General features: G+C 44.7%; 2 protein-coding genes across 4 annotated transcripts in view; one reads left to right on the forward strand and one right to left on the reverse strand.

Annotated features, from left to right (window-relative positions):
• RABEP1 (rabaptin, RAB GTPase binding effector protein 1) overlaps nt 1-3,718 on the forward strand; it is a 54,444-nt gene extending 50,726 nt beyond the window's left edge. For all 3 annotated transcript variants that reach the window (XM_080982887.1, XM_080982888.1, XM_080982889.1), the window contains one exon: nt 196-3,718. In XM_080982887.1, the coding sequence (XP_080839013.1) occupies nt 196-297 (102 nt within the window). In that variant the 3' untranslated portion in view covers nt 298-3,718. The remainder of the gene's footprint in view (nt 1-195) is intronic.
• A 1,233-nt stretch (nt 3,719-4,951) lies between these two features.
• NUP88 (nucleoporin 88) lies at nt 4,952-21,603 on the reverse strand. The gene is made up of 17 exons (XM_080982890.1): nt 21,193-21,603; nt 19,936-20,105; nt 18,367-18,492; nt 17,269-17,355; nt 16,969-17,145; nt 16,350-16,536; nt 14,828-14,978; nt 14,299-14,397; nt 13,499-13,589; nt 12,030-12,131; nt 11,440-11,598; nt 10,076-10,201; nt 9,252-9,317; nt 7,979-8,059; nt 6,039-6,165; nt 5,701-5,819; nt 4,952-5,157 (listed from the first exon to the last, which is right to left on the reverse strand). The coding sequence occupies exons 1-17, from the start codon at nt 21,586-21,588 to the stop codon at nt 5,094-5,096; spliced, it is 2,328 nt and encodes a 775-aa protein (XP_080839016.1). The 5' UTR covers nt 21,589-21,603; the 3' UTR covers nt 4,952-5,093.
• Nucleotides 21,604-21,894: the final 291 nt, after the last annotated feature.

Raw genomic sequence — 21,894 nt, forward strand, 5'->3', positions numbered from 1 at the left:
CTTTTTAATTTCTTCCCCTCTGATTAAAATGTGCTCCCATTCATTAAAAATGTTTCCCACCTATTGATCAGCTTTAGCAGCCCAACAGAAAACAATCCGTATGGGCTGACGGGTTTTTCATTGCAGTTTACAGTATTTTTATGATCTAAGGTGTGGGAACCTGGAAATAATGAACCAAATAATTTTCCCCCCTAGGTCCAATTGGAACGGATCCGGCAGGCAGATTCCCTGGAGAGAATCCGTGTGATCCTCAACGACACAAAACTGACAGACATTAATCAACTGCCTGAAACATGACACCCTCCATAGCAGGGCTCTAAGGCTGCAAATTTTTTGTTTTGTTTTGTGTTTGTTTCTGGTTTTTTTTTTTTTTAAAGAAAAACCCTCATCTTTATAGCAAAACATTTAATAATTATTATTTAACTCTTAACTGAAAGAAGCAGAAGATGACACAGGGGAACAATGATCCAGGTTGTGTTTCTGGAAGGGAGAGATGGCTTTGTGTTGGAGGCAGAAAAGCGTCAGATGGAGAGATGAGCAAGATGCTTGGGGGGGGGGGCTTTAGTGGGGGACTGGACTTGTCAAAATAACCACCCTATCCTCCCTCTCTTACCTCCACCCCTACTCTGGAATTCGGCTCTCTTCTTTCTCTCACCTCTTCCCATTAAAAACAAAATATTGTGGTGAAGGTAGTTCTGCAAATCAAATCTTCCCTTCTCCCCAAACCATATTTTGGAGCGAAGCTGTTGAACTCCACCCCAATGAAGACTGAAGGGCTACCAGGGGTATTGAGTGAGAGAGCAGGCTAGGCAGATGCTGGTCTAGCGTGCTGTATGAATATTTTATATTAAAATATGAATTTATCTGCAGGACACTGGATTTGGGGTTTTTGAGCTCGGTGCACACATTGTATCTCGTATGTTGTGCAGGAGACCAATTGCTGTTGAAAAGTGTGATGGGACAGGATGTTCAGGGGATGGGGGGGACAGTGTAGATGAGAAGGCTCTGAAGTTGTTGAAAGAGAGGACTTGGCCTTCGGGGGAAAGCGACCACTAGAATTAAAAAGCCTCGCCCTGCAGATTGTTGGGGCAAGAGAATGGGTGGCAAATGCACCCTGGAACGGCTGCAGGAGCAGTTTGAAAACAACACTTTTTGTGTTGCCTTTATTTCAGAGGTGGCAGGCAAAGATATCCTGCCCTAGTTGAGCTGAAATTTAGGATCTTTTCATTTATGGGAGGGAGCTTATATCCCACCATTCCTCCCCTCGAAGAGTGTGTGTGTGTGTGTGTGTGTGTGTTTTGGGGGAGTATTTAATCTGAATACAAAGGACAGAGGATGGAATTAGGTTTTTTATGACTCTTTAATAAAACAAGCATGTCGATTTCAAGGCACCGCCAACAAAAAGTGGAGCAGGTGCTTTTCAGACTCAGAGATTTAGAAGCTGTAAAATATGCCGCTCTTTTAAAAAAGATTCTGAAATGGCGGTTAAGCTTCAATGGAATCATTCTTGGATATGCCACTTGAGATGCAGACTCCCCTTGCTGTAGACTTTGGGTTGGAAGCTGATCATGGTCTGGCCCCGTTGTAAATCAGTGGGACCTCCATGCAACTCATTTGCCCTCTGCATCTAACCATTTGAGCATGAAGGCAGGGGTGGAATGTACTGCAGAATTTGGAGGAAACAGGCTTTGAGGCAGAGCCACCATGAAATAAACCTTATTTGCAGGTTCGAACGTATCAAAAGTATTTTTGATTTCTCTCAACCATGATTCCCTGCATTTCCAGTAAGAGCGTATTACTTCCTAGAAAGTGCATCTTAGAAGAAGGGTTGTGTGAAATGGGCAAGGCGTGCTGTATCCATGAGCTGCAGCTCCCTTGCATTCCTAGCTTTTTCCTGTAGCAGAACAGATCACCTTCAGCAGGGAGGTGCTTTGGGTGCAAAGAGCAGCCCATCTCCCCTTTCCCTTTCTGTTCCTGCTAGTGAAAGACCAGCCATTGCTCCATGAAGCTGATTTGCTGGAATGAGCCTAGCATGGTCCTTAATATAATCATGTTCACCATTACCTGATTATTTCCCAAACAACTAGTGATCTGAAATTCCGCTTCATATTTTATCAGTGTAAGAGGAGGAATTACCAGAGTTCCTTGCCCCCACCCTGCTCCTGCCAAGGGTCCCATTCCAGACTTAACCACTTGGGGCCAGAAGTAATCAGTCACTTTGGCTGTTCTGCAGGTTTCTGTTGTGCTGGAAGCTATCTCCTATGGGGAGTCTCTTGCTCAGTGTGGTTCCACCCACATAATTGCTACAGAATCAGAAAACACGTGGTGGAATCCAGTCTGTTTGTGTGTATGTGTGTGTGTTTATGGGAGGGGTGGAATACTGCAGCAGTAAAGAAATGGCAAGCTTGGGACGCCTACTGCTGCGAGGAACATTTGCAACCAGTAGGATTGGGAGAGAAGAACCTAGTCTGCATTGACAAGTTTCTTTGGATTGTTAATTCTGTCCTAGAGGCTGTAGGGGACGTTTTCCTATTTCTTCAAGCATGCCTGAGGCTAACTCTCCCTGTTTTGCTCCTGCCATTTCAACATTGCTAAATCTTTTTCAGTATGAGTCAGGATGGATTTAATGACTCTCCTGTCCACCTTCTCTGGTGAGCCATCTTTGGAAAAGCACCAACTAGTCAGTTTTATTTAACTATTTGTCTTAAAGTGGTTAGAAACTGGTTAAATAGGAAGAGAACGATATAGCATGTAGAGTAGCACAATAAGGCCATTACTGAACTCGTTACAGCTTATGCATTGAAGAGCAGTACTTTGCGAGGTCAGGTGCTTGATTAACTGAGTTTTTCCATCCAGATGCCTAGTATGGCTTCAGAGACAACAGGGGAAGTATGTTTTCAGCTCCTGAGGACAGGGGAATAGATAAGCAGTACTAGATTTTAAAACTTTCATAGTTGTAACTAAATTAACATAAGATTGACAGTGTAATGCAGAAATTCTCAAACCTAGAACCCAAGATACACACAGGATGAATTAAAGAAGCCGTCCAAATAATTTAGAAAAGGGAAAATACTTTTGTTCAGTGCCGGGAAATCCTCAGTGAAAGTAAATGATTTAATTGTGGACATAATTTCTTCTATAATTAAGCTCCCCCCCTTCTTTTTTAAAAGGGAAAGTTGTGCCCACCTGACCTTAGGTCCTGGCTCTCTTGCTTAATTTGTACCATTGGCTTTCAGGGTTACGCACTGAGCCTTAGCTACTACAAACAGGGAATATAATACAGTAACTCTTGAGAAAGGGGCTGTGTGCAGAATTTAAGAGAAAAAGCCTGCAAGTTTTAGCTCTGTTCTGTATACTTGTACAGTCTTAATATGTGCAAAATAAGTTCTTGCAGCATGTCTAACCTGTTAACATCTTCTTTACTTGACTCCTGTGCCATTGCTATACAACCTCTTAAAGCATGGTTTGGATAAGAATAAGGGTAGGAGGCAGGCAAGTCATCTATAAATATAGTCCCTTAAGAAAAAAATTAGTTAAGCCTTTAAATTCCAAATGAGTGTCTGGAATACTACATTCCAATGAACCAAGCCTCTGGTGTCCTGTGAAACTGTGGATGTAAAATTCTCCTGTCTACCAAATTCAGAAATGTAACCATTTGTTAACTGTATTTGAAGGTGTATCCTTAAGAAGTGTTCCAAATTAAAGGAGGTAAAAAGTATTTTGTGATCCTTCTCATACTTCCTTTCTGCCCTGGTGAATGTTAGGTCATGAGGCTAGAAAGAGATCCGTGACGCTTTCCTCAAAATGGTCATAGTAGGAGACCAGTCTAATGTTCTGTTCATCACTGAGCCTAAGGATTTGTTTCCATTATTATCCTGTGTTAAATCATCCTTATGACATCAGGGCAAGTTCTGACTTGCTTTTATGCGCAGAAGTGAACTGCAGGTTGCAGGGAGGGCAGATTACTGTATTTACTCAAATGTAATGCACACTTTTTTGGCCAAATTACGTCGCAAAAATTAGGGTACGCATTAAATTTGATGCCACCAGCAAATAGTTTTTTGGTTTCAATGTTTTTAAAATTGTGGTGCGCAGTAGATTCGATGGCACATTACATTTGCGTAAATACAGTAAGAACTAGAAAGGCAAAGATTAACATCCGCATAGAGGTTTTCTGTTCTAGTAAGTAAGGTATAGATTTTCTTTAAAAAGATATGGGGTAGGGGCTTAATTTGCAAATGGGTAATTGGCAACATGGTTTTTTACTTACTGGACAAGGGGCAGACTTGAATTAAATCGGGAGAAAACATAGGCTGACATTTTGCTGTTACAGTGGTGCCTCGCAAGACGAAAAGAATCCGTTCCGCGAGTCTCTTCGTCTTGCGGGTTTTTTCGTCTTGCGAAGCAAGCCGATTAGCGCTACAGTATTAGCGGCTTAGCGGATCAGCTGATAAGCAGCTTAAAGATCAGCTGATAAGCGGCTTAACGATCAGCTGTTAAGCGGCTTAGCCATCAGCTGATAAGCGGTTTAGCGGCTTGGGAAAAAGGGGGGGAAAAGAAAAAAAACCCCGCAGGAACTCGCAAGACATTTTCGTCTTGCGAAGCACCTCCAAAACAGAAAACACGTTCGTCTAGCGGGTTTTCCGTCTTGCGAGGCATTCGTCTTGCGGGGCACCACTGTACGTTATGTGAATGCTGCAAAAAAACTTGAATACATGAACAGCACTGACCTTAACATGGCACCTGCAATATCTAGGGATAAAACCGTGCTTGTGCTTTCTCCTTTGGTGTGTGGGGAATTTATCAGTTCTGTAAAGAGACTTTCAGAGTAATCCTGGTGATTATGCCCAAGATCTATTGGCAGGATTCTTCCTGTGTTTTGCCTTCTGGAGAAGAAACAGCAGTACATCATACCAGATAGTCTAAGCCTAGATTTAGAAATGAGACAAGCTTTCAAAAAAAAGTATTTATTCACAACAGAGATGTTTTATATATAAAAAAATAACCCAAGGAACCAACGTATAAAGTAGGACAAAGGCAGTTTGCATTCCCTTCATGTTTCATGAGTTTGCTTTACACCATTCATGACGGCTCTAAAAGGTCACATGGTTTCTGACATCATTTATCTGTTTTACCATCGCCTGGATGCGTTCTCCCCTGCATCAGAGAGAGAAAGAGAAAGGACTTCAGTGACTTCAGCCATTCTGAGCAGACAAGGCATGAAAAACAGTGCAACACACAACTTTCCTGGGTGGGGTTTTCACCACCACTACTGCAAGCGGCTACACTAGCAAACACGTATTTATTAATTTATATATGGCTTCTGGGCAGTTTGCCAGTATAAAACCAATTGCCAAAAATACAATTAACGCACACGATAACAATTTAATCACGGAAACAACTGCACTTAAAATGTATAACGAAACAAGCAGCACAACAATTGGAAGAGTGAAGGAGGAGGTTCAAATCAGGTGAAAAGGGGAATGTTTGTCTGAGCAGGTGTGTCTTTCACAGCTGGCACAGTGTCAATACAGGTGGGACCCTCTTATTTCAGCACCCTCATACCCCATGTGTACGACCCCTCAACATTATTGCTTCAAAGTACAGCGGCAGCACAACAACTCAGCAGCCAGGAGGTGGGCCTCTTGACTCGCTCGCTGTTCATTTGCCAGGTGTTTCAAAGTGCAAGCACCCACTTACTCCTCTTTCAGAACTGCTTGGATGCATTTCCTCTGATAGGTGTTAAGGTTGATGCTAGGCTTCCGTGGACTGGTCCCCTTCTCCATTTTTCTCTGCTGATAATCCTTTTTCATTTTAACCTAAAGGCAAGCAGTAAATAGCGCAAGAGACAGATGCTTCAAAAACCCTTGAGAAAGTGTTTCAAAAATTGCCTTCCAGCTTCATGTGCAGTGCCTCTAGCTCCCACCCTCTTCTACTTATTTATTTTTTAAAGGCTTTTTAGATCACTTGATAATCCCTAAGCATTACGTATACAAAAACAGCCAAATGTTACAAAAACAATCCACATCCACACTTACTTGCCGGATAGCATTTCCCAAGTGCCGCAGTTGTTCTTCGATTGTCTGTAGCTCCTTCTTCATGTCCTTTTCACTATCTGACAAGACAGGCAGCTGAGAGTGGAAGTTACGCAGTACCTTCTTCATCCTTCAGCCCACAAAGACAATGTCAGTCAATCAATCTTTTTATTATGCAGTACAGACTAGAACAAGATAAAACCAGCAGCCATGTATATCCACGATACAAGATGTGAGGAAGAGCTGAAGCATGTCTAAAATAAGCTATACAACATTCAAAGTAGATTAAAAAAGAAACAACACAGTCGTTAGAAATTGTAACAGCAGCCAGACAAAAAAAGGTTTAATCAGGGGAAATTTCTTTACATTGTTTTTCAGCCAGGAGAAGTTTAGCGACAGTCTAATAATATGTTCAAATAATTTGCCAAAAGGTTTGCCAGATACCAAATATAAGTCCTACCTGAAAATTCTGAAAGAATGTGAATCAGACAATATCATACCAAAAGCAGCTGGGGGGGGGGCAATTAAACCCACATTTACTGACCATGGATGGTATTCAACGAAGTTTTACTGAGAATACTGAACTGGACAAAGCTTAATCATGTACATTCAACTCAATGGGTCTATTCTGAGGACAATTTAGTTGACCACCACTTCATATATTACTATACCACCACTGTCAGAGTCAACGGGCTCATTCATATGTTACATTCAACACAGATATAAGAGGTCTCTGCACACTGTGAAAGTGTATGCTAGTTCATTTGTGCAGCTCTTCTATTGTGCACAGAGAGTATACACTTGTTGAGTAACGTGTGACCACCCCCAACTTGTAGACAAAGTTAATTGTTTGCAAATTCTGCTTTTAGAACCGAGACAAACTTACATTGTCAAGTGCTAATTAAGCAGGAGCTGAAGAGGGGACTGTCACCCTACACTACAAGCATAATTTCCTAAAAACAAATTCAGTCCTTATTTTCAAAACACTGAAAGTTGCCATCAAAGCTATATATCAGTGGTACCTCTAGTTACTAATTCGTTCCGGAGGTGCGTTCTTAACTAGAGGTGTGCTTTCGCTAATTGGGCCTCTTGCTGCTACTGTGCCACCGGCACACGGTTTCCATTCTCATCCTGGGGCAAAGTTCTCAACTCTTCCAGGTTAGTGGAGTTTGTAACCTGAAGCGTTTGTAACCTGAGGGGTTTGTAACTCGAGGTACCATTGTATTCCCAAGCAGGTCCAAAGACTAGTAATAATAATAATAATAATAATAATAATAATTTATTATTTATACCCTGCCCATCCGGCTGGGTTTCCCCGTCACTCTGGGCAGTTCCCAAGTGAATATTAAACTGCATATACAAACTGCATACCACCCATTTTCTAATCAATGTTATGCAAAATTAAGCACATTAATTGTGGTACCCCTACTTTCAAAGCGCTCCCAACCTTCCTTTATTAAATTGGCTTCTGTCAACTGCTTTTCAGGAAGAATGGAACCAATTAACTTCAAACACAATCCACTTGCAACTGTGTTGCTCACCTACTCTCTCGGCTAATACACTGAGACCACTCAGGCACACATCAGGGGGTGTAAGTTTGGCTAGATAATGCCAATTCCAAACAGCTTGCCCTTCCAAAGACAACAGCATTGTTTGGGGGCATCTCTGCCATTTTAAACACGGGTTTAAAGGCTTTAGTCAGTGAATAAACTTGCACGAAGCTGTTAGCAGCAGCTTAAGTTGTAGGTTTAGTTCAGCTGGCTGCCAAGCTGCATGCTGCTCAGCTGAAATGCCTCTCCACAACCTGGCTTTCTTTATCATTAATTCAGGCCCAGCAATTCCGAAGGGTGCACATCTTAAGGACAAGGCTTCAGCACAAGCCCAAGACATACTTGGCATCAGAGAGGCATGGGCATTTTCTTGTGAAGAGTGTGCCCTTTTACCTGTTCACAATGTCTTCCTGCTTCTCTTTGGCTTCCTCGTACTTGTCAGCTAATCGCTCTGCCATCTCCCGCAAGCTTTTCCTTTGGGCGAAGAGGAAATGTTATTCTGGGATAGTGGTGCGCATTTGTCTCATAAATCAGAACAAGGGGGGTATATTATTTGTTTCTTATGAAACAAAGCAGTTCTAAAGGGCAGTGCGCCCTTCTCTTTCCATGTCTCCCAACAGCAGCTGGCATGTCTACATGAGGCTGCAAGGGAGAGTTTTTAGGAAATTTTGACTCTCATCCAAATCCTGGACACCAGTTACTATAACTTAGCCGGTGGTGTGCTTTATGTGTGCCTTTTAAAAACGGCTCATAAAGGGAGTGTCTTTGTCTGAACCTGACAGGTCTGTTATCAACATGGAATGCATTTTCATGCCAACCGGATGGAAAACACAGAAATGACAGGCAGCAGAAGAGCAGCTGGGTCTCCCATAGACATCAATGGCAAAAGAAAACTCATAGCAAAGCAAATGAGACTTTAAAAAACAAACAAATAAGCAAAGAATTTTCTTGCACACCCTTAAATTTGGGATAGATGTGGAAGCAGAGATTTTATGAGTACAGTGAAATAAGACAACAGAAAGTAACTGAATCCATGTCCCACTGAACCCCAAACCCCAAAACTTCCACCACTGAAATCCCAGTAATGTCCAGGAAATCGCAGCAGCACTCCCCACTGATAAATTCTATGTCCCATTAAAAGACAATGCCAACCAATGTTGTTTGAGACATGTTATAAAAAACAGCCAGAAGCAAATAAAAGCCACAAACTGTATCTAGCCTAATATATGTTTTGGAAAGTGGTCTGTCCACCTGTATGCTCTCTAGGCATTCTTAAGATGTCATTGCCAAACTTGGTACAACAGTACCTGAGGCCAAGGAGCCAGTTTCTTCAGGTTTCAACCTGGGGTAAAACGCTTGTATCTAATATCGGACCTTGGTGGACGCCTCTGGAAAGGATGTTCTGAAAAGTACCTTACAGATCCTTCTAGGCTCAGTGATGCCTACTCTGGCTGGTAGCAGCTCTTTAAGGTTTTGCACAGGAGGGCTTTCCCAGCCCTAATACCCACAATCGTTTTTCATTAGCAATGGATGGGGTTAAACCAGAGATTTTTGACATGCAAGGCACGTTCTCTACCACTGAGTTCTGAGCTGCTCCCATGGGACGACCCAGTTCTTTTAAACTACCAGCCAAGCGAGCTTAAAAGGCAAAGAGACAGCCCCTCACCTTTCCTCTCGACAGTAGGCAAGATCTTCCAGCTGCTTCTTTTTCTGTTCCCGAAGCAATTTCACCCTGAGGAGCAAGGGTTGAAGGGATGGTCAAACAGTTAGGTTTTTTGATGCAACCTGTCTGCCTGGCTTGCCTTTCTGCTCTCCCCTACACCTCTAACCCATTGTTCAATGAGAAAAATAAATTATGAGGAACATGGGGGTTAACCGGGAGTGGAGACATTTAAAGACACACATACTACAGAAAGAGGAATTGTGCTATTAACTGCTCTGTTCCGAAAACGAGAGAAAGGAGGAGGATGATGACCTAGCTATAGAACAGAGGTGGGCAACCTTTTTCTGGGGGGGGGGGCACAGTCCCTTGATACTGTTAGGGGCTGCATTCTATGGTGGGCAGGCCAACCCCTTTTCCCACCCCAATCCAGAGGGCTGCTGGAGGAGGTGCATTACACCCTCACTCTCCTTTGCCAGAGGACAGAATTGACAGCTTGCAGAAGGCTTTTGGAATTAAGCCAAACATTGCCACCGATTGTCTTTCCTCTGGAGCAGGGGTTGGGGGCAAACAAGGCAGGGATTTCCACCCAGTTATGCCACTCTTTCGATTAGCCAATGATAAAGCAAATCAGGAATATGCTCTTCACAAAAATGTAAACAATTCCCAAGGGCAGGAAAGCTATTCGCTAGAGATTCTTGTCCCTATTGCATTACATCTGATGAAGTTGGCAGGTAATAGATTGCAGGATCAAGATCAGAAAATAGCCAATTGTTGCTGCAACAGGAGGGAAGAAGAGCAAGGAGTTAGAAGCCAAGGGCCCATTTTACCTTCGCTGGATCTCCTCTCGGGCCAAGTCCTGTTTCAGAATGTATTCCTCTCTGAACACTTGAGTGGCTCTGCTGAGAAGCTGAAGGCATTCTTCAGGGGGAGGGGAAACTTCTTTATCTGCAGACCTGGAAGACAAACACAACACCGTCTTAGCCATTATACCGTACTGCCGAGAGTTGTTGAGCTTTTTGGGGGCTGGCCCAGAGTTGTTGAAACATGGCTCACCCACCTGTCCTGCAACTCACATGCATTGCTAAAGCCACCAATCACCCGCACAATTGCCGCAGCCACAAATAACACGACCAATAGCCGCTTACAATCTCCGGCTCCCAGCGGCAAACAATCCCACGTACCCCCTGTGCCCTATCCGTGTGTAAGGCGCCCCCTAATTTTTAACCTACTTTTTAAAGAAAAAAAGCTCGTCTTATACACGGAAAACTACGGTACATGCTCTGATAAAGAGCATTTAGAATTATAGAATTATAGAGTTGGAAGGGATCCGAGGGTCATCTAGTTCAACCCCCTGCGATGCAGGAATCTCTTGCCCAATGTGGGGTTTGAACCTACGACCCTGATACAAAGAGTCTCATGCTCTACTGACTGAGCTATCCCAGGCTGCTTTGCCACACAAATGCTTCCGACACCATATGCCCTAAGGCTGTGTGCATCAAGAAGCTTGAACTGGAGAAGGGTCCAGTTATTTAGGTAAGATTTCTAACTGGCCTCAAACTGAGGGTTCAGCTCAGATAAGGACATTACAATCAAATTGCATTTGACAAAGCCCTCGAGTCGGATGCTCATCAACACACCAGAAAGCCAATCTATTTAAAATGCCCAGAAACACTTAAGTTGTTCAGTGCTGACTTTCCTCATCTCCTATGCCATCCTTCCCTTTTAGTTAATAATATAGTAAAGAGAAGCCAAGAAGCCCACCCACCCTGCTAGATTCATGTCCCATGAGCCTAACAACCCAGCCAGAACCCCAAAGCGACTGTGCCATGACTGAGCCGCAGGATATGCTGGTGCAGAAAGAGCAGCAAGAAATTTATGGTGGCACCAGTGAAGTTGAAAGAGCTGTCAAGTGCGGGAGAAGAGGAGCTGAGATCAGCCAGAACGAAAGACCACTGTGCATAAGTCCATCCTGAAGATGGAGGTGGTGGAACAGCAAGTGTAGACCTTATGCAGGATTATAGCAATGAGAAGGGTGAATCCTGTCAGAGGGAAAGGAAAAGGGCTGAGAATACCAGATGATGGAACCCTCTCTTCCGAACAACACCAAAGGCCAAGGTGTGCCTTTGCCTTTTGGGGACAAAGGAGTGATGGGGGATGATGAAAGCCTTTTGCCTCCAGAAAGATTTCATACTTCAATAGGAGAGGGTTAGCAGAATTGCGATCCAGGATATTTCGGATGTGTCGCTCAAAGGAATCCTGCGATTCGGCCAGGATGCGGAGAGGCGAGACTGTAACCGGCGAATCTTGCTTGGTGCACAGAAGAGGAGGGCATGGTGGGTGGATGGCAGAACTGTCAATACAAGTGTCAGGCATCAGTTAGACGTTTCCAAAGACACTCCCCACTTGCTTTCATGAAGTTCTTTAGAGGTTTTTAATTCTTTTACACCCTCCCCCCCCCCAAAAAAAAGTTTGCAGACCTTTGCAAAGAGCAGGCATGAAATGCTGGATAAGAAACTTCAGAGAATTATCAACACAAGCCTAGTTAGGAATAAGGGAAAGGCAAGTGTACCAATCAAGGTAATGAAGGGGTATGTCAGGGATAACCAGGAGAACCAACAGTCATGAATTCAAGGTCAGCAGAGCCTGGTGCCATGGAATCTTGAAGGAGTTACCTAGGCAATTCAGGAGTCCTAGCAACTATATAAGGGAAATATACTATGTCCTTGGAAGTATGCCTACCATATTTCAGCATTTAATAGGTAAATGTGGCTCAGTACGTACAGCAGAGGTTTGGTGACACATTCGTAGCTCCTGGTGATGCAGACCATTGTGGGACCCAGAATGTCTGAGACGATCCAAAACCCTATAATTGAGGCCGCTTGGCTGAAGGAGCAGAACAGAAAAAAATGTCAAACTATCCCAGAAAACATTAGCAACCCCAACAACAGAAGAGCAGAGGCCACTTGCTGTCTTCAGACTAACACAACAAAGAATCTACCGTTGAATCTTAAAGAATCTAGCAAATATTTTAAGTGCCTATCAGATTTTTCCTTCACTGTAGCCATGTTTACAGCCTCATACTGATTTGGTTTCCTAGGCTTTTTGATGCTTAGTGTCTCTCCTGGTCAGTCTTCTGCAAAAACTGAGCAAGAGTAGAGGTCATCCCCACCATTGTTCTCAGATCTATAATTACCAGAGATAATCCCTCCAGTTCATTATCGTCTGTTTAGGCCCTATTCCTATATTTTGACCCAATTTGGCTCTGCCTCTTCATCTGGAGGCTGAATGCAAGATTTATACGTCTTTAAATATCCAGGAGCTGCAGTGGACCCTATGCTGGTGTCTTGCAGAGATTCTACCCATCACATCCATAAGACCACTAGGTAGGTCTTGAAATGTCACAGCAGGCAGAAATGCCTGGACAGTTCAGTTGGTTAAAGTGTGGTGTTGATAACGCCGAGGCTGCAGGCTTGATCCCCGTATTGGACAACTGCATATTCCTGCATTGCAGGGGGTTGGACGATATGATCCTTGGGGTCCCTTCCAACTCTACAATTTTATGATTCTGTGTTTCAGTTTTCCACCAGTATCACCAATGTGCTGCCTTTACTGCAGTACAGCCTCAACTGGGGCTCTGTTCCAACACCTTGAAAAACCAGTTCAAAGTCGCGCATCTGTCACATTTACTAGAAGAAAGCTGAAATTTCCATTGGCCCATCCATGCATGTCTTGCTAGTTAAGAAGGCCTCCTTCTGTTGAACCCACCTGGGATGCAGATGTTTCCAACCTGGGATCTACACAAGATTCTGAGGGTACTCACTAAGGAAGTGCTAAGTGCGTGTCACATCAGTAAAGTTTTCTGTTTCATTACATCTCCCTGCCCATCTCTGGGTAATGGGGCTTAACCTTTTGCTCACTGAAGGCCTCCTGCATATCCCCAGAATAAGCATTCATGCCTTGTTCTCTCATGTTCTCCAAAAAAGGCCTTTTTCGAGCCAACATCCTTACCCAGACCAAGAAAAAGGGGCACCCCAAAAACAGTCAAGAGCCTTGTCTTCACCACAGAGAGACACAAACACAGTTCTCCTTCCCTGTCTACCCTGCTTGCTCATCCAAATCTTAACACAAACAACACCATTCAATGCTTGATTTTTCAGAAACTGAGTTGTGTATAACTGTTCTCGGCCTGGATTCTCCAGCAATAAGCAGCTGCAAGAAGAATATGGATTTGGGAAGAAGTAGACTCTTACCTGCATGGCAGAGGTTTTGTGCAAAGGATGTGCTCTACGATGCATTTCTGTTCTGCTCCAAGTTCTTGCAAACGGTCCTTGTCTTCTTCATCTGAAAAAGCAAGTAAACATGCAGGTTACTCGGGAGTCACACCTATCACCCCACAGAACAGTAATGAGGAAATCAGAACTCCTAGCCAAATGTCATGTTGGGGGGTGGGGCGGAGGGGAATCTGGAGGGGAAAGGGGATTGGTAGGGGGAGGGAGCCAAACTGGACTGAGAAACAGAAGATACAAGTGATCATTTCAGATCTCTGACAAAAGCCATCTGTACCTTTCCTGGCAGCCAATTGGGAGGTGGAGGAAGAGAAAAGCAGGTGGTCCTGACCATTGGGAGGACGCAGATACTGACAAGTTTGCTCTGGCCCTACCAGTTTTGGATCACATTTTTGAATGGGTTGTGCCAGCAATATATGGGTTCAGTTCACACCATGGCTGTGTTGTGAGTGTCATGCCTTAGGCTCTGGTTCTCCCTCCTCTCTGCACGTGCTCCGATGCCCTTCATTATTTCTGGCTCGGTCAAATCTCAGTTTACCTCCAAATCTGAATTGGAAACTACAGTTTGATGTAGGTTTTCAGTTCTTGTTGGAGGTAAACTATGGTCTGCCAGATTCAGATGTCTCACTAAACTGTACCACTGTCCACTCTATTTATATCCCACCTTTCCACACTACTGGCACACACTACTCAAGACAAGTTGCATTTCTGAGAAACAAGGCGTAGGAATGCAACATTCCAAGGCAGGAAGATTTCACTACTACCTGAGTCAAGGAATTTTTGAAGTTTGTTGATCCAGGTGACTCCAATGCTGTGCACCCCAGCGTCATGTGTACAGTGATATCGAGAGGGACATTTGGGATCTGAAAATGCAAGTGAGACATTTATGCATTCATGGAGAGCCAACAAAGACATGGGAAGGTCCACATATGATAGCGGCAACGTGGAACTGCGTGAAAATGGAACTGTGCCAAACCTGTTTATGTAAAGCAGTTCCATGAACTCCCAGCAATGACCCACATTGTTGCCACCCTCTCATTTATTGATGGGCAATGCTTGTGGGCTGTCTCAAGATGGCAAAACAACTCAGACCACTGGGAGCTGCAGAAAGAGACAGTAAACAGCTTGCTGGGCCAGCTGGGTGATGCTATCCTGTGACATAAAGCTACATGCAAATCAAGGAACAGGTAGCCTGGCATTAATTTTTGTATTTACCTGCAAGGTCACTTTAATTGGATGCCAAGTGAGCAGAGCAAGGGGAAAGCAAGAGAGGTAACTGACTTGTGCTCCTACCTCTATGCAATTTGATTGGGCAGGAGAAGTCCGACTCCAGGGGTTCCTCCCCTTCCCTTGAAGCCAGTTTCAGTGCAAGCTCCAGTTCAACACATTCGAACACGTAGAGCGACGGAATGAGGTCAGTTCTTGAATCCCAGGATTTGAGAGACTGCAGGGATGATTTGGTTAACACTTCTAAATTTGTCCTCCCTTGAGATAATAGCTCAAGGGATTAAATTCACTTAGGAAGCACCTCCCTCCCCCGCCACAAAAAAAGGTAAATATGGGGGTTTTGTTTATTATTTTAATTGCACATTGCATGTATTTTAATTGGGAAAGCCAGCACTTGATAAAGTGTGGGCTGTAGGTACAAATAATAAAGAAATATAAATAGAGAACCCTCAATTGTCTCCTAGTGAGCTGGTTGGGAGGGGAAACAATACTTCTTACTCTTTTGTGTGTTTATGCTTTTAAGGTCCAAATGCAGATCAACATTGTGCATTTCTGAGATGCACAGGGTTTTTAAAATAGCTCCTCAGTACAAGACAAATATGAAATATAAGCCACCCGGCTGTATTTAGTCATGTCCATTAATTCCCAAGGGGTTGAGTGTTACTGACTGCATTCATACCTCATCTTTTTCTCCAAGGAGTTAAAGCTGGATCTCCTCCTCCTCAATTAATCCCCACAAGAACCCTGTGAGGTAGGTTAGGCCAAGAGGCAGTGACTGGCCCAAGGCCACCCAGTAAGCTACATGGCTGAGTGGAAACTTGAACCTCTCCCGGGTCCTAATCTGACACTCTAACTACTATACCATGGTGGCTGTTATGAATAGCATGTATGGCTATCTTAGGTCCACTAATTTAATTGAGTCTACTCTGGATACAACTGAGTTGGGTGCAACCTCCTTGCAGAACCTCCAAAATTGTTTATGGCTGCAGAGACAAAGGTGTTGATCAGGAGAAAACAAAACCAACTTCCGTAATTAAGATGAACCACAGTTTTAGGGTTTAGGAACTACAAATCATCAGCTGGGCAGAGGGCCATCATGCTTCTGTGGGAACAGATTGCTGGAGAGGGATTGCTGGAGAGGGAGCTACCTTGAGCTCCTTGGAGGAAAAGTGGGATATCAGTACAACAAATAAATTTAGTAAAAGGATAAGAATGTGCAACAGCACTGCACTATTGGTCACATGCTCAATAAGAGCATGTCATAATGTGAAAAACCTGTGACAAAAAAGGGGAGGACTGCAAAGACAGCAAGCTAAAAATGAATACCCAGGATGGGGATACACTTGAAAACAACCTTATGCCAAGTCCATGGGTCTATTTTGCCCAATTTTAGGACAGGCAGCAGCTTTCTGTGATCTCTGGAAGAGGCCTCTCCTACCACTTGCTACCCAGTCCTTTTCACTGGAAAAGCCGGAGTTTGAGTGTGGGACCTTTGGAGTGCAAAGTACTACAGTCCCTCCTCATATAATGGGGTGGTGGGGGTGGGGAAGCGCTCCTGAAAACTCCAAGTAGTAAGAGGCAAACATACCATCTGTTCATCATCTTCTTCTCCCTCCAGTACCACGCAGTGATAAAGCAGCCCCGACTCTGTGGCAATCACCAAGATGTTGGGAACGCATGAAAGGCAGAGAACCGCACAAGCGTCGTACCCGTAGTTGTCTTCAGCTGCAGGATGCATTGGCAGTGGGCCCAAGAGCCGACCAAGGTTTCCACTGCTACAAAAAAGAAATGTGGGGGGGGGGGGAATCAAAGGAAGCCTACTGGGAAGAGCCCAAACTTTTAGGATAGTTTGCTGCTGCTGCCACCACCCCCAAAAAATCTCCAAACAAGTCATGGCCAGATACCTGGAACAGCAAAGTTTTGCAGCCAACCAAGACACCAAACTGACCTTGCCAGCCTCAGAGCAGAAAGGCTAGGATAGCTAATCAGACACCAACCAAACCACCTCAACCATACAAGGAGATAATACAGGCAAGTGTTGATTCTTGAACCCTGGGTTTCCATTCAGAGTTGAACTAGGAGCAACTGTTTTGGTGTTCAAATCAGTACCCTCCTACTGCCCAGCCATCTATGAGGTCTGGTCAAGCACTGCCCAGTGCAAAAAATGAAGGTGAAAGGAGGATCATGAATCTGGGTTAGACCTTTACCTGTGCAGCAGACTAATGTAGGTCAGAAAAGTCTCCCCATTTTCATACAAGATGTAGAGAGGATACGCTAGCACTTCCTCCTTCTCTCGCTGCCCAGCAATGTTCTTGGGGACTGCTGCCAGGGGCCCAAAGTCGAATGCTACTGCCGTTTCTCCTATCAATGCTGTGTAGGCTCTCCTAAGGAAGGGAGCAGTCAGTTGAGTTTGTAGCAGTTCTCTGCACACATTCAGTTTGCCCAGCAAAAAGTGGCCGCTGGGGTGTGCTTGGAGGGGCAACTATGAGGGAAGCTTCAGACCTCACCCCTTATTGAGCCTCAGAGTCTCCTCATCAGCTTCTGAAAGATGAATCACTTTCACGGGTGTCTGAGGTGAATTCAGGCTGTAAATCCTTTAAAGCAAAATATGACATTTTAAAAAATGAGAAGTACATCCCAGATAATAGCTTCTATAAATCCAACCTCTATTAGCTGAATACCTTTACAATTTTCAGTACTGCACCCAACATTATTACACTGGCAGAAGCTGGTGCAGTATCAATTCAGCTGAAGAGCTGCCCTGGTGTCAGACCAAGACCAGAGAGACCCAGTTCAAAGCCCTGCTTAGCCCTCAGCCTTGCTGGGTAGTCCTGGCCTAGTCTCTCCCTCCAGGTCTGACATATCTACTACACAGGGTTGCTATGAGGATAAAATAAGAGGAGATAGCATACATGCTACCCTGAGCTCCTTGGAAAAAGAGTGGGAGAAAAACGTAATAAGTATTGCCTAAACAATTGCTCCATGGGTCTCTAAGCATGTGGTTCCAAATGACCCCATCAAATAAATATTTAAAGGAAGCTAAATTAGCCTCTGAAAGCATTTATACTCTGCTAATTAGCTGGAAAAGGTCCTAGGATAATGCTGTGAGCCCCTCCATTTGATGCTCGGATTGTACATATGATTTTTATAAAACCGTATCTCAAAAAGACACCAGTCTCCATTGACCTTTATTGCAAGGGAACCAAACCCAGGGAAGCACTGGAACCCCTTGGAGGCTCTCACCGCTCAGATTTTTTTGGGGGGGGGGGCAGGCATGCAAGAGAACAATGATACAGCATGTGCAGAGCACAGAAAATATTTCAGACATTTTATTGTCCCCCCTAAAGTCAACGAGACAGCTGAAGTAAGAAAGATTGCCCAAGATCATGGAGTGAGTCTGCGGCTGAGCAAAGATTTGAACCAGAAAACTAAAAGTCTGTGGCTTACACTCTTCACCACTATATTCCACTAGATTTTATATATAAAAAAGGATGACTAATATATACTGGACACCAGCACCACCTTTTTAAACAGTCAGGGAAACCAGGCTCCTTGGATTTCTCAAAGCCTGCTCAAAAGCAAACCATTCAGAGCAATAAAGTTACCTTATCGTGTTGTCAGATGTTAAGAGCACAATGTGAGGGTCCAGTGTCTCACTGGGGTACCAGGCGGAATGCTTCAGGGTCAGGGATGGTGAACTAGTGAAGAACCTTTCAGCAATAGGGATGGTGCTGCAAGAAGACAGGTCTCCATCATGAAAGGCACTATGTTCCAACCCAACAGAGGGCTGCCAACTGTTTGACTGTTGCTGTGCCTTTGACCAGCAGCTTGGGCTACAGACGTTCATGCCTGTGTCCCCTGTCAATTTCTGCAGATCAAGCTGGTGTCAAGAGCACAAGAAGAGGCCAGGCTTTTCCTCCCCAACTGGCAAACCTTTCAAAAGCAAAAAAGCTCAAGGGATAGACATAGACTTGTAACAGTCCTTTTTTATTTCCAAACTTGATGTGTTACATGAACACTACCCTTGCTTAAACTCTAGGTACTAAATAATTAGCTATCATTGGTCCTGAAGGGTCAGTACTCAAACATTTTATCTCTGTGGTGAAAGAATTTAACTAAGGAAGCTTTCTTCTAGGTAAAAATGTAGTCACAGACTCGGTTATCGAAAGAGCTTCCAATCTAAAATCGAACTGATCTTCCCCATAAATGTAAAAAAAGGTTGAAAGAGTAGCTATTGTCCAAAACTAACATTTCCTGAAATCTTGTTTTTGAACCAATTAACAGACCTGCTCCCACAAATGACCCTGCTTATGCCCAGAATCACCTCCCAGTAATGTATTTGTGAAGCTCTCTCTCTTCAAAACCTATTCTTTGGCACAGTCCCCTAGCAGCTATCTCCTAGTGCTATAACTATGTTCAAGTACATATATCTGAAATATTTATGTATCCATTCCTTGTTTACCATTCCCTTCATTTGCCTCTCATTGTCCCTTGTCTTCCTTGTTCTGTTTATAGATTGTAAGCTCCATGAGGCAGGGACCTATCCTCTCATATTTAGTGACGTGCACATAGAGGTCACTGATACTAGCAAATAATGCAGATTGCCAGGCTGTGAGTTCTCTGTGCAACGTCCTCTCCTGTTTCTTCCACAATGGGGAGAAATTCAACAGCCTTTACTCTTTTCTCCAGCCTTGCAGTGATCTGTCAAATGTTAACTGTGAGGAATTTGAGCAGATGGATGGTACTACTTCCATTGCAAAGAAAAGTTGCCTTAGCCTCCCCTTGATACAGCAAAGCAAATGTGCCACCAGCAAGATGGACTGCTTCAGAACTTTGCTCAAAAGCAATCACTTTTAATGGAAAAGCAAGGAACTGAACCTAGAACCTCAGGCCTACAAAGCCTGTATCCTAACACTGCACCATAAAGCACCTCAGCCACCCTTCTAAAAAAGTTTGAAAAGAGACTGCCTCTCTATAGTAGAGGAATGTATGCAGCTGAAACGAAAGTCCCTCCAAATACAATGCCTGAGAATTTCAGTAAAAACAGTCAGCAAATGAGACTGACACAATGTACTCAAAACTGCTTTCTTTACAGACCCAGATGTTAATGAAGTAGCAACTGTCCCTAGTTCTAGAGCTACAAAGCAATTATGAGAAATGGAGAGCCTACATACCTACAATTAACCACTGGTTTTCCACCTTCAAACTCAGAGTTCTTTCCCCAGCGTTTAGGTAACTCCAGCACCATCAAGCCTTTTGTTCCTATCAGAGCTACATGCTCCTGTGTAGGACTCAGTGCAGTTTGATACACCTCAAAAAAGGGTGAATTTATGCAGAGCAGGGTCTGGAAATCAAAGCAGCAATTGGTTAACGCTTAAATATTTGAACTTTGTGCAGAGCAAAATCTTAAAAACTAGTGCAAAATGCGTGTGTGTCACTCAATTACACATTTGGCTGCAAGCAAACTGCACCTGTCGCTTCCTACCATTTCATCTGTGCTCACTCGTTCAGGCATGATCTGATATGGACGCTCAGCGATGAAGACTACCTATATTATTCTTACGCTTCATGCAAGGCACTGGTAGCCGCTACTGTTCTTCTATCTAAGCCAAGAGACCACTTAAACCCACAGGGTCTGCCTTGGACAAAAGCTTGGAGAAACCAGCAGTCATGTTCCTTCAAGCATTCTCTCCCAATGCTCGGACATCAATTAAAAACACAGCTGCAGTGTAGTAGTTATCTAGACTAGAACACCAGAGACCTGGGCATAGCCCCCCTAAATCAATAAAAATACATAGCTTAACTGAGGTTCTGCCTCCCTAACAAAAGACCTGCCCCCTCCCAAAAGTTCTGGGACCTGCATTCAAATCCCTGCTCAGCCACAAAACTCACTGGGTGTGACCTTAGGGGTCAGTTACTGCCTCTCAGCCAAACCCACCTCACAGGGTTGTTGTGTGTGTGGTGCTGGTGGGATTAATTGGGGAAGCATGTACAGTGGTACCTCGGGTTAAGTACTTAATTCGTTCCGGAGGTCTGTTCTTAACCTGAAACTGTTCTTAACCTGAAGCACCACTTTAGCTAATGGGGCCTCCTGCTGCCGCTGCGCTGCCGGAGCCCGATTTCTGTTCTTATCCTGAAGCAAAGTTCTTAACCTGAAGCACTATTTCTGGGTTAGCGAAGCCTGTAACCTGAAGCGTATGTAACCTGAAGCATATGTAACCCGAGGTACCACTGTATGCCACCTTGAGCTCCTTGGGAGAAAAAAAACCGCAATAAGCCATTCATTATTATCGCTACTGATAATGCAAGCCTATATGGAGGGGCTTTCCACAGGTGAGCCACCACCACCTTGAGGCCCTAAGCGGCGGCGCCCCAAACACAGGTTGGCCACCTCAGTGAGAGCCGAGCCCTATCGGGGCGAAAGGCCGCACCTGGTACTGGCCCAGCCTGTCGGGCTCGTCGCCCAGGCCCCTCAGGCTGAGGGCGTAGAAGGCGGCGCGCTCGCCGTCCCACAGGAAGAGCTCCCCGCCGAGGCCGAACAACAGGTCCCGCGGGAGGGACGGGCGCGAGGACTTGGGCCCCGGCTCCGGCCCGGCCTCCTTGTCGGCCTGCTCCCGCAAGCGGCACAGCACGGCGTGGTGAGGCAGCTCCGCCCACCAGCGCTCTCCCAAGCCCGGCGCCACGGCCGCCGCCATCGTCGCCGGTCGATGAAGCCGGTCGGGGCCTCGCCGCCTCAGGAGCGCGGGACTACGAGCCCCAGAGTGCACTGCGGACGATGACGTCGGCGTCCCGGCGGATCGATAAAGATGGTTAAGCCCAGCGGGCATCTTCGCCACGCGAGGGAGCGAGGGAAGTATGAGACCCAGAGTGCACCGCGGCCTGCTGACGCAAGCGGTCTCTGGACCGTAGACTTGTGAAAAGTTTAGACATGAAAACTGCGCGGGGCTTGGGGGTTTTCCATAGACATTCTCATTATCCTGGGGTGGAAGTGAGGGCTGCTTACGTCGAAAGAACATCCCGCCCGTTCAAATCTTGGCAGTATTTTTGGCAATATTTTCTATTGGCTAGGCGGGGCGAAAAAAGCGGGGAAAGATATCCGGGATTTCATCTATTAATTTAGTATCTCTTTTGTT

The sequence above is a fragment of the Podarcis pityusensis genome (assembly GCF_964106645.2).
Source record: "Podarcis pityusensis genome assembly, chromosome: 15".
NCBI lineage: Eukaryota > Metazoa > Chordata > Lepidosauria > Squamata > Lacertidae > Podarcis > Podarcis pityusensis.